Below are 13,193 nucleotides of genomic sequence, written 5' to 3' on the forward strand. Positions count from 1 at the left end.
ATCACTGCTGTTTCTTTAGTGCATATGGCACGCCTTGCCACACGCCACATACTTTACACACATGACTTTTAACCCCCACCACACCCCTTAAATCACCATTTTAGGAAATTGCAGCTCAGTAAAGGGTAACTGACCGGCTCAGAGTCATGTGGCTTGTGGGTGACAGTCAAGATTTGAACCCAAGTCTGCCTGACTCTGGAAACTGTGCTCTTTCCTTGTTACAACCCCGCTTGCTCTTTGGGGTGAAGCTTGTGATATACTCAGTATTTTCAGTGGACTGAGCTGAACTTGCAAGTAGTACGTCTTTCCACAATGTGGTAAGTTAGGTCACACTGCAATAGCCCCAGATCTCAGTAGCTTAACTAAGAAAAACTTATTTCTTGCTCACTTTACGTTTCCCAAATGGGTCATGGCAGTGTGTAGCTAGAGGTTGCTTTGCTCATCAGAGTCCCTGGGGAACGCCCACATCTGTGATTTGCTACATACAGCAGGGGAGGGGGTATATGGTGAATCACTAACTGGCTCTTAGAGCTTGTACCTGGATATGACATGTGCTACTTGAACTCACATTTCATTGGCCAAAGCTCATCACATGGCCAGACCTGACTTCAAGGAGGCAGGCAAGTACAATCATACATGTGCCCAGAGGGGAGAAGGGCTGAAATATTTGGTGAACAGCACGAATGACTACCATGGTGTTTTATGGGGGCCTCTATAATAGGCTCCCCATGTGGCATTTTAAAAAAGCTGAGGGGATCTGGCCCTGGAGCAGTCCTGGGACAGGTCTTAGATTAGGCTTGGTTACTCCATCCCTCCCCCTCTGCCTCTCCCAGAAATTCTGAGGAGGAGGGTGACATTTTGTTCTCCCTTCATTCAGAAACAGAGGGACGGAGTGAGAGTCATGCTAGCAACCATGGCTGGAAGACAATGGGTCCAAAGGGACGGAGGGCAAAACGTCACCATGCTTCCTTCAAGCCTCTGTCTAGAAGGAAATCTGTGATTTATGTTCTGTAACTTCTGGGTGGTACATTACTAATTCCTTCCTGGACACTGTTTGCTATTTATATAATGATCAGTGTTTTGACACTTGGCACTATTGTCTTTCATTTTTCTTGATCCAGGCAGTGAATGGATCCATAACACCACCCCTGTTTTTAAGAACACTAAACTGCAGTTCAGAGAAATTGTTACTTGGACAAAACCTCAGAGGGGGCAGGTGACTATACCTGGATTAGGATATTCCTATTTCTGGCCCGATTCCCTTTGCCCATCAGTTCAAGTTGGCTGCTGACCCCAGCAGGCTGGCCTCCAAGGTGGGACTGGAGACTGTGGGCTTTGCCAGAGCCCAGTCTGCTGAACTCCATCCCAGGGAACAGCCAACAGCTTTGAAGGAGGAAATAAATAAAGGTCATCCTTGTATGTCTTAACTCGGGCAACTGTGGGAACCAGCCTCAAAGCGTAGTGAGAGTATTGGCCCAGCCTCTTGCCTCTCAGCTGTGATGTCAGTTCCACATTTCTTTCTCTGGTTCCTGTTAGCATTGTTCCTGCAACCATGGAGGGAGGGGGACACAGGGAAAAGTTGGCCATTTTCTGTTTGGAAATTTGGTCTAGTTCAAGGGTGCAGAGAGGCGCTCATAGGTCACTGGATTGAGAGTTCTTGGTTTAAGCATTTTTACTTAAAATTTTTAAATGGCATGATTTTTACATCTTAGGGTTGATTTTTCTCATCATTTATGGAAATGTGGGAGCAGCAAAATGGGAAAGTTGAAGGATCAGCTTTCACAAATAACAAGATTTCTGGGAAGGGAACAGTATAGAACTGTGGACTCGATTAGGACCTGTTGGCTTCCAGATCGAGCCTTTGGTTTATCTTGGAGGGGTCCCCACAACTCCCTAGTAGGCAATGCTGTGGAGAACCTGCTTGTTTATCTTCTGTCTTCAAAAATCCTGTTCAACCTGTTGGACATGTGTGTGCTGATAGCAAGCTGATTTTAACCATTTGTAAAGCCATCTGGTCTGTCAGTGACAAAGTGACTCTAACTGGGTGTCTCACTCACCCCTACTTTTATTTCTGCCCCCCGCCCCCAATGTTTTCCTGGTGATGCAGAGCTATGGATACATGGCATTGTCTGGGTGGAGTCCCTTTCACCAGCCAGCAGCTCCTTTAAGGGCTGACTGCATTGTGGGGGGATGTTGGGTTCTATAAACAGAACTTTTATATGCTGATCACAAGATTAGTTTAGATTGTGGCTGTTACAGTGAAGGAAGTCATGTCTTATAAATATGACGCGCAGTTCTTTTTACCGGTTGGAAACAGAGGACCCAGGGAAACTGGGAAACATTTTTTAAGTTTTTTTTTAAAGGAGTGGTGTAAAAAAAACCACATAAATGCAAAAGCATAATTAAAAGTCTGTAACCCAGGGCTCTGTGTCAGAGAAGCCCCTGAAATGCTGTTTTCATGGTAAAATTCCATTTTTTTACCCCTTTAAATCAGTGTGCGTGAGCATATCTACAGCCACCAGTTGGCAGGTGGGAAGCTTCCTTTTCTCTGGCCGACTGGGGAATTTTCCCTGAAGATGCTGACCCACTCGGAAGAACCTAGTAGCAAGTAGCAGAGATCACAGACAGAGAGTCGGAGAGCTGGATTCAAGTTCTGGTTGTGCAACTTTTGGCTTCCTTCTTTTCATACGTAGCTATCATTGATTAAGTTCTTACTATGTGCCTGAAACACGGCTACACACTTAGCATGTTTCCGTTCATTACTAGAACAAGGGGAAAATCAAGGCTTAGAGAGAAATAAGCGGGGCCAGTTCAGGTTGGCTGACTACAAGGCCGGAACTCTTTTTGTCCTTTTGTTTTCACTGAGGTAACATTTACATAACATAAAATTCACCATTTTAAAGTATACAGTTTAGTAGTTTGTTTAATTCAGTGTCGGGCAACCATCACCACTGTCCCAAGTCCAAAATATGTCCATCACTCCCATATGAAGCCCCTTACATCAAATTCCAATCTTCCCCCAACCCGGGCAACCACTAGTCTACTTTCTTTCTCTATGAATTTGCCTATTGTGGACATTTTATAGCAGTGGAACCATGCCATATGTCAAGGCCTGCACTACTGAGCATGTTGCCTCTTGAGAAAATCACTTGACTTGTTTAGGTGCAGAGTATTTTATCATAGGCATTTTTATCCCCACCGTGGGCATCACTATAGGTTTATTACATGGCTTAAAGGAACACCTATGTGAAACTCATTCTATGAGCAAGTGTGAGGCATTTTATTAGCATAACTTTTGTCTTGGACCTGTGTCTGAATTACAGGCCACTCAGAGCAAACATTGCTGGTTTTTTAACTATTTAGAGGAAAGTATATTGACTTATTTCATAAGGAGATTGTTAAGAAAACCAGTGATAACTTTAACCTATGTAATCACCGAGTTACTGTAGGAAAAAACTGTGTAATTGAATATGATTAAAAAGGAGTATCTTTTAGGTGGTTTTGTAAGCAGGAAAATCACCACTAGGGCAATGGGAAAAAAACAGAATGTAAACCAAATCTTCATGATACATTTAATTAAGCATGATGCATGTACAGTTGCTGAGTTATGGCAAGTTAGTGACCGTGGGGAAGAGAATGAGCTAGTCATGCTGTGTTCTGCTCAATGGCAGGAAGTTGCCTGTTTTTAGATAGGGTTCTGAGCTCTAGGTGCTATGGCAGAGATCGTGGTAAATATGATCTGAGTTTAGCTGATAGCACTGGAAAAGGAAATCAAAGCATGATGTTATGGGAGTAAAACGTCTGGAACTTTTAATTTAATTCCCTGATTGCTTAATACTGCCCAGTTTCTTCACGTTCGTTCTAGAATCCCAGACTTTAGAGCTGGCAGGGACGTTGAAATTAGCTGGCAGGGACGTTGAAATTTCATTGACAGAGGAGGAACCTGAATGCAGATAGAGGTGAAATGACTTATGTAAAGTGGTCATACAATAAATTATTAGCAGAATCTCGTCCAGAATCCACGTCTTCTAAGAAAAGGAAATTGAATATTGACCTCCACTCATCTTGGCTTTGGAATCACTCTTCCTTGAAAATGCTTGGGGTGGTAATGAGTACCCTCAAATTTTTTGCCCCATTATTCCCATCTCTTTCGTGCACTGCTCCCTTGCCAAAAACAAACATATAAGCACAAACAAACACAAATAAAAAAGAGCTTATAATTGAGAAATCCAACAGTATAAACAATGCACTTCTGAATTGCAAATATGTTAGGAAGGAATGATGTTGGCATTTGGGAAATATAGTGAGGGAATTTTTGGAAACTCTGATGTCACTCTTAGAAAAGGGATTTGAAAATGATGTTTTTCACTGGCTCACACACCCTACTTGACCAAGTGGTAAGCAGGCAGAGTCAAAAAGGAGGAAAGAAAACCCATCACTGTACATTAGCGCAGAGATTTCATCCTTTTCGAGCTTTTTTGTATCTCTTTATTTTTGGATTTTCTGACCCATTTAGAGCAAGTATTACCTATTACATTTTCTTTAAGGGTGTGAATTAAGCTCAGAGAGGTCAAGGGGTTGCATGGGTCCCAGTGTGAGCTGGCCACAAAGCTTGCAATAGCATCCAATTCACCTGCCACCCAGTGCCAGGACTGGAGTCCTACCAAGGAGCATAAAGGATTTGGCAGCCGAAGCCTGAGCTGGAACCTCTGCAGGAAGGCCCTGAGGTCAGAGTAGTCTCTCCACAGTGTAGACCTCACTATTCAAAGCAGGGTCTATAGCATCACTGGCACCACCTAGAAGCTTGTTAGAAATCCAGAGTCCGGGCCCTGCTCCATCCTTCCTGAGTGAGAACGAGCATTTATTTAATGAGATCCCCACATGAGTCCTATTGCTTATTAAAGTGTGAGAAGTGCTGGTGCAGAGGCCTTATACAATTCACAGATAACTAGGGACGGAGATGAATGTGCGGCCTCTGACTAAAAAACGGGGTGCCAAAACAACGTGTACTTGTTATCTTAAAATGTGTACACATTTTTTTGCACCATTTTTGGGGCACCATCTGTATATGCTGTTTCTATTCCTAAATAGTTTACTGTGGCTCAGGTGAGGGGGTAGTAGAAGACACAGTACACAGTACCTTGTTAAGAGTTCTCTACATATTTGGAGTGAGAAAGGGACTCATTATTTGTGACCCAGGTCCTCATTGTTGAAATGAAAGTGGTGTCCACAGCAGTGATGTTGAAACGGTGGTCCCCTCCCAGCAGATGACCTAACCTAGGGGACTCTTTGGGTACCCATCAGCTGAGATCCTGCAGCTTCAACCCATTGGAGTGTGGGGTGGCCAGTGACATGGAACCGACAAACCCACATTCCATTCCCTGGACTCTGGGCCTCCACGCCTCAGCTGTTTTCACTCATTCAGCAAAAAAGGGAGACAGAAAAGAAACAAAAGCTGGCTGTGGCAGAGGCCTTGTTCATTAGCAAGCCCTGATGTATCTGTGTGGTGGGTCTGCACTAGAACAAGCCAGGAGAGCCTGTCCTATGAGGTGACTTGTTCTCCATCAGGAGCAAATATGTCCGAGATGTCAGGTCTGTGCTCCCGCAAGGAAAGTCTGTCAATGCCTTTGGACCAGGAAAAATGCTCTGACATGGCCATGTGTAGTGCTATTTGGGAGTTTTCTACTTGTCATAAGTAAAAGTTCCCCCTGACCCCAAGGGATAGTGTAAACATTTCTAAATGTGGGTGTTAACTCATGAAAATGTGCCAGCTCGGGGTGACCAGTTAGCTCATGAAAATGTTGGTTAGAGCGCAGTGCTCTTAACAAGGTTGCCGTTTCGATCCCCACATGGGCCACTTTGAGCTGCGCCCTCCACAACTAGATTGAAACAACTACTTGACTGGGAGCTGATGGGTCCTAGAAAAACACACTTAAAATAAATAAAAGTTTAAAAAAAAGAAAAGAAAAGAAAAGAAAATGTGCCAGCTTGTAAGCAGGTCATTATTTGTAATGAATGGTGGTACTTAGCAAAGATTGGGATTTTGGTTTGTGTGTGTGTGTGTGATACAATTGTATATTCCTCTCCCCACCCTACTTTTAAATCAGTAATTGGAGCATATGGTTAAAAGTCAACTATTTTAGAACTAGTGGAGATTTAGCAATTCAGCACATTGAAACATGCTGTTCGTCTGTTTTGGAAGAATTTTCTTAGTTGCCATCAGTTTACCAGACTATCCTTGACTGGGAAATGGGGCTAATTTTTTAATGAATTAGCCAACCAAGAAACCTGACTTGCCCTTGAAATAAGAAGGGGGTCATCTAACGTGTTCAGTGCAGTTGCCCTGGAGAGACTGTTCAAAGATCTCGATTCTCCCTTTTGAGAAACCGAGGCCTGATATTTAGCTGGTAAAGATGGGCAGATTGCCATCTGAAGCCAAGTTTCAAGATTTAGAACCACAATGGGTGAGCTGTGTAAAGTCCTGCCCTTTGGGGAAACACCTGTGGGTTTTTTTGGCCTGGTAATAATAACAATGGCTACTGTAAGAGCCGTCACCTCAATTGACTAGGTATTTCTAATGGTGTATGAGCTAGGTAACTTCACCCCCCTTTTTACAAATGAGGAAGCTAAGGCTCTGTGAGGTCCCAGAAAGAGGCACAGCCTGGATTTGAGACTTTTTCCCTCTACACTGAGAACTATGCATTTTTAGAATTAAAACTGAGAAATCCATTCTTGAAATGATTGATGTCTGTGCGACTTGGGCTGGCATTTGTGTATGGGTGCTGGGTGGGTGGGGAGGAGAGTGTTTGGCAAAGCTACAGGCTAGAAGTGGCACATCTTCCCAGAACACCAGTGACACAATATCATACTACAAAAAGAGACATGGAATAGAATGAAAAATGTTACGGTGTCGAGTGCAAAATGTACATGCATTTTTGATGGAAAAACCCAGGCCTTGAAAGCAGTTCTTTGTAGTCCTTGGATGTCTCTCATCACCCCACATTGGACCTGCCTTAGGGTTGCTTGGGTAGAAAATTTGCAGAAACACTCATGTAAGTGCAAGTCCTGGGCCATCTGGGCCTTGTCCACTCTCCCAGCTCTATGTGGTGAAAAGGAATTTCTTAACTCTGTAAACCAGCGTGGGAGAGTTGGCGCCATGCTCTGTTTGTACAGCTGCTCCCTGGGCTCCAGCGCTGCTATCTTTCAGGACCCAGAAGTATCTGTGTTGGGGGAGGATTGCTAGAGGCTGGAGGAGGTGAGAACTGGGGTGTGGAGGTGGTTGTCTTCCAAGTGCTCATGGCTATTGATAGGCAATTCTTTTCAAAGAAAACGTATATTTATTAAAAATAATTTAATATCTATTGAATTCCCATAGTTTAACATTTAAGTTACAAGAGGGTTTGCAATGGAGTACTTCCCTCTGCTTCTTTCCACACCTCCAATCCCTTCTTCACAGCCAGTGTTACCAGCTGCTTGTGTAGCCATGTGCATACATATTCCCCCCTCCCTTACCTTCTTTTCATACAGACAGAAGCATGCCGTGCGTACTATTCTGTTCCTCACATTTTCCTCACTTTCTTGTTCCTTTTTTCCCCTAACTGTACAGGATATCATTGAACTGATATAACTCATTTAATAAGTGCCCAATTAATTGGGATTTACTCATTTTCAATCTTTTTCTCTTATAGTGCTGCAATTAATAATCTTGTTTATATATTATTTTGCACACATGTAGGATGAGTGGCTGAGGAGAAGTTGCTGGGTCAAAGGGAATGTACACTATCATTTTCATTAATCCTTCCAAATTGCCCTCCAGGAGCTCGTGCCAGTTCCTAGCCCCACTAGCAGTGGATGAGAAAACCTGTTTCCTTATACCACCCGCACATTGTGTATCCAGCCTTGTGACCTAGGCTGTCTGATAGGTGAAGAAATGCTTTCAGTGCAATTTTAGGAGATGGTCTGAGCTTGGAAAACAATGGAACATAGCACGTCTGCTACTTTTGCCTTTGTGGTGATGACCTAGTTTGGTGTTTTCAACCTTTTGGAAAGGAAGAGAAATTGGAGTTGATTTTTGTTAACGATTTATGCCCGCCTGTATGAGTGAATGGTGGTTAAAATATTAAAAAGCGTGTTTATTGTGAGACCAGGATGGCTTCTTCTTGCATTTGTCCAAGATACTACATAGGTGGTATGACATGCTAAATGAATCATTAGAAACTGTGTGCTCTTTGGTTTTATTCATGATGGATCGTCTTCTCTAATCCTGTTATGACATACCGGACTTAAGATCAAAGACTCACTGAAATGTACCACGTTTCCCCAAAAATAAGCCCGGATCTTATATTAAGGTTTGCTTCAAAAGATACATGAGGGCTTATGTTCAGGGGATGTCTTCCTGAAAAATCATGCTAGGGCTTATTTTCCAGTTAGGTCTTATTTTCGGGGAAATACGGTAGTACCAGCAACTTAAGTGAGGTCAGCAGGATTTGTCCCCAGTGACCTCCTGTTTGAGTAGATCTTTACCAGCTCTGGTCTTGGTGGAGTTCTGCTGCCTTTGCTACATTCATGAGATACGAACGTAAGCATTTGGAAAAGATGAGGCATAGATCAAAGTTCATAGTTGGGAGGGCTTTTGGAGATCCTCTGGACCAATTTTCTTTTCGCTGGGAAGTCATGGAGAAGAACTTGCCTGTAGGCCTTGCCTTGAACAAAGGGATATGATTTTTAGTTTTTCAGATTCCAGGACTGCTGTAAGTGAATTAGGTATGGTTTCAGGCAAAGGAAGTTTGTCCTACAGGCTTTATATAAAATAGTGGACTGGGTGTGTGTAGCAGGGTGGGGCTAGGGAATGGGTTTTGGAAAGGTTTGCTCCTTTATCTAGCATGTCGGGGTGCCAGTTAGGCCTCAGTCCAGGTTAAACCAGATCTGGTTTTCAGTGTCCTTGTTCTTCCTGAGATGTCTGGGTGAACGAAAGAGCACTGACCACACATGTAAGTGTTCTTTGTTTTACTAGAAGATTTAGGCAGCAATCTCTAGTCTCCTCTTCCTCTCAACTTGTGCCTCCGTAGACCTCAGACTACTGGGACAAATGTGTCACCTTTCCCCTCTGTCCCAACTTCACCTCCAGATTTCCTCTTTTTGTAATCAGCTGTGTTAAGATATAGTTCACATAACATGAAATTCAACTATTTAAAGTGCACGATCCAGTGGTTTTTATTATGTTCATAGAGTTGTGCAACCATCCCACAGTCGGTTTTAAAATATTTTCATCACCCCCCCAAAAAAATCCTGTAGCCTCCAGTTGCCATCTCCCAATCATCCCGTCCCCTCAGCCTTAGGCAAGCACTAAGCTATTTTCCATCTGTAGATTTCCCTATTATGGACATTTCATATAAATGTCAACCTGTGGCCTTTTGTGAATGGCTTTTGTTCATGTAACATGTTTTTAAACTTTATGCATGTCGTAGTATGTATCAGTACTTCATTCCTTTTTAGGCCCCCCAAATATTCTGTTATGTGGATATACCACATTTTGTTTACCCGTTCACCAGTTAATGGACATTTGGATTATTTCCACATTTTTGGCTATCATGAATAATGGTGCTATGAAGTTTTTGTGTGGCCATATGTTTTCACTTCTCTCAGGTATATATTTAGAAGTGGAATTGCTGTGTCATATAACTCTGTTTAACATTTTGAGGAATTGCCAAACTCTTTTCCAAAGTGGTTGCACCATTTTACTTTCCCATCAGCAATATATGGAGGTTCCAATTTCTCCACATCCTCCGCAATACTTGTTATTATCTGTCTTTTTGATTAAAGCCATCCTAGTGAGTACGAAGTGGCACCTCATTATGGTTTTGATTTGCCTTTCTCTAATAACTAGATGTTGAGCAATTTTTCATGTGCTTATTGGGCCTTTGTATGTTTTCTTTGGAAAGATTTATGTCTATTCAGATCTTTTGCCCTATTTTTAATTGGGTTATTTATCTTTTTATATTGAGTTGAAGAGGTTTCTTAAAAATACATTCTAGATTTGGGTTATCATATGTGATTTGTAAATACTATTTTCTCTCATTCTGTGCATTGTCTTTTCACTTTTATGATGGTATCACTTGCGGCACAAAAGTTTTAAATCTTGATGAAGTCTAATATATCTATTTTTTCTTTTGTTGCTTGTGCTTTTGGTATTGTGTCTAAGAAGTCTTTGCCTAACCCAAGGTCACAGATATTTACTCCCGTGTTTTCTTCTAAGAGTTTTATAGCTTTAGAGCTTACAGTTAGGTCTGTGATCCATTTTGAGTTAATGTTTGTGTGTGGCATGAGGAAGGGTTATGATTTCTTTCTCTTGTATGTGGATATCCAGTTGTCCTAACAGCATTTGTTGAAGATTTTCCCCATTGAATTGCTTTGGCACCCTTGTTGAAAATCAATTGACTGTAAATGTCGGGTTTATTTCTGGACTCCCAATTCTATTGCATGGAACTGTATGTGTATCCTTATGTAGCCAGTGCCGCACTGTCTTGGTAACTGTAGCTTTGAAGTCTCATATTCTAATGGGAAAGTTAGGGTAGGAATGGGCAGTCTAGACTTTTTCTTTCCTTGGTCTGACCAGTTATTGGATTCTTTAGATCCCTCTTCACGCTTCCAGCCACACTTTATTTCTCCTTGTTCATCTTGTTGGTTTCAGTAAGAGATGATAGCCAAGCAGCCCTGAGAAATCCCAGCTGTTGGGCCCTTTAGTTTTCCCCTCCCCATGTCAACTAACTGCATTCTGACTCAGTAGCTTGGCTCTGACGGGTATCCCCAGATGTATAGAATTAAACATTCGGGTTGTGAAGAGATGCCCTGGTTTCTGAAACTCTATTGGTTAAGTTCAGTTTACTGTGCTGTTAAAAGAGTTAAAGATCTTTCTGAACAGCTACACCAGCAAGCAAGCAATTCTGGCGGACAGCTCTCCCAGGTGGGCTGTGACATAGTCTTCGAAGCCGGACCTTATCCTCCCTGGGCCTTCCTTTCCTTGCAGGTTTCGCAGCACTGTTCCGTGAGCATCCAATTTGCTGATCTGTGTTTCCCCGAAAATAGACCTAACCAGAAAATAAGCCCTAGCATGTTTTTCAGGATGACATTCCCTGAACATAAGCCCTAATGCATCTTTTGGAGCAAAAATTAATATAAGACCCAGTCTTATTTTCGGGGAAACACGGTATTGGCATCGTTGTAGTAGTGGAGAAATGGAAGGCGAGAGATCTGCCGGGAGAGTTGGAATTCTGGACAAGGCTACTTGCCATCACTTCAAGTTACTGAACCAAAAAATAAAAGGCCCATGTGACATGTGGACTTAGCAGTAACCCTCCTGTAATTGTTGCCATCCCTTTCGGTTAGGAATTGTGTGCAGCACAAGCTCATGTTCAGATGATAGTGCCTAAAGCCTGCATGATGAGCTCTATCATAATTAAAGCAAATTTTAATTTCCCTTTCTGTATTGGACATTGAAAAAAAAATCTATACCCAGACGCTGTCCTTCATCAAGAGCTTCTATTAAGGGGCCCTGCACATGCTGAGGGGTCAGGGGAGTGAGCTCACCAGAAGGCAGTGGTTATAAGAACAGGTTCTGGATTCAGTCCGCCTGAATGCTTTTCCTCCTAAGTGTACACCAACAGTTCCTTAATCTACCTAACTCTCTGTGTCTTTGTCTTTAAAATGGTGATAAGAATAGTCCCCACCTCCTAGAGTTGTTAAAAGGTTGAAATCCCATGTCAGGGATTTAACCCAGGTGAGGGTTAACAAACTGTTTCTATAAAGAGCCAGATTAGGAAATCCGTTAGGCTTTGCGACACCGCAGGCCCTGTCTTGGCCACCACGCTTCACTCTGCTGTTACAGCACAAAAGCAGCCCGTGAATGGGCATGGTGGTGTTCTAGTAACACTGTATTTCTAATAGCAGGTGATGGGCGCTGGACTTGGCCTGCAGGCTGCAGTGTGCCAACCCCTGGTTTATCGTAGTTCCTGGCATGTGGTGGGTTTTTAATAAATGTCAGCCATCTTCAAAGCTGGGGGCTACCCCCTTGACCCTGGTGCCCATGTTTTTAACAGAATGTCGAGGCCCTGGCCAGTCGGAACAACACTTCGGAGCAAACCCAGATGGGGGCTGAAATGCGCGTGAAGGCTCTGCAGGAGGAGAATGAGAAGCTGCAGAGAACGCTTGGAGATCTGGAGCAGAGTGTCGCTCGGCTTCAGAGGCAGGTTGCTGACACGAAAGGCGATGAAGCTAAAGCAAAGGAAACTCTCAAGAAGTACGAGGTGAGGCTCGCTGGGCCCCACGCCCAGCTTTGGCAGCTGCTGACCCTTCTTTTCTGTGTGAGCACTTTCAGAAGTGGGAAGGGATTTATTATCATATTTTAGTAGGAAATGTCAAAGCAATAGTGAATATGACCTCTCTGGGAACCATTGCTTTTGTTCCTCTGCAAGTGGTATGAATGGGAGATGAGCTTTTAAAGAGTCTTGGGAATAGGGCTGATGATATCAGGGTGGGAAACGCATGTGTAAGCATAGGAATCCCCACTTACCCAGACATCAGACACACTCAACTTTTGGACACTGAGCAGAGGTCTCCACATACCTGAAAGCCATCAGGCCCATTCTCACTCATGACTGTTGATTCTTTTTTAACACATAGTTGACAGTTTTTGAAGTCACACATGTTTTAGCAAACCGGTTCTCTGGTTTGCCAGGTCTCTAGAAGTGGGAGGCTGTTTGCAAGAGATAGGTACTGACAGCAGTGAGAAATGGCAGCTGACAATAAAGGAGGGGACAAAAGAAACGTAAAGGGAGATGTGTGCCAACAGAGGTTCCCCATATGGTCATCCATCAGAATCACCTTTTCCAGAACTCCGTGCGCCTGAGCCCATTCACTACCTGCTGTTTCTGAAGCTCCAGGGGTGAGGCTGGAAATTTGTATTTTCAAAACCCCGTCCCAGGTGATTTAGATGTTCACATCTGGCTAAGTCCAGAGCTGCAGACAGGCACACACATCCAAGAACATGGCTAATGTGTGCCATCGTGGGCCCATGACAGGCTCACCATAACCACTGCTGGCTTTGTTTGTGGGTGTCTTCTTTGTTCCTTTCATGCCACCGAGTCACCTTCCTAGGCACAGCACGCCTCTGAGTGGACGCTGACCCCAGATTTCAT

At 43.3% G+C, this 13,193-nt stretch overlaps 1 protein-coding gene across 5 annotated transcripts in view; it reads left to right on the top strand.

Moving 5' to 3' along the window:
- CGNL1 (cingulin like 1) overlaps positions 1-13,193 on the top strand; it is a 140,768-nt gene that overhangs the window by 98,280 nt on the left and 29,295 nt on the right. For all 5 annotated transcript variants that reach the window (XM_019732240.3, XM_019732243.3, XM_019732244.3 and 2 more), the window contains exon 9: positions 12,096-12,302. In XM_019732240.3, coding sequence (XP_019587799.3) covers positions 12,096-12,302 — 207 coding nt within the window. The remainder of the gene's footprint in view (positions 1-12,095; positions 12,303-13,193) is intronic.

The sequence above is a fragment of the Rhinolophus sinicus genome, chromosome 3, assembly GCF_057876585.1.
Source record: "Rhinolophus sinicus isolate RSI-liver-muscle chromosome 3, RSI-T2T, whole genome shotgun sequence".
In the NCBI taxonomy this organism is placed as follows: domain Eukaryota; kingdom Metazoa; phylum Chordata; class Mammalia; order Chiroptera; family Rhinolophidae; genus Rhinolophus; species Rhinolophus sinicus.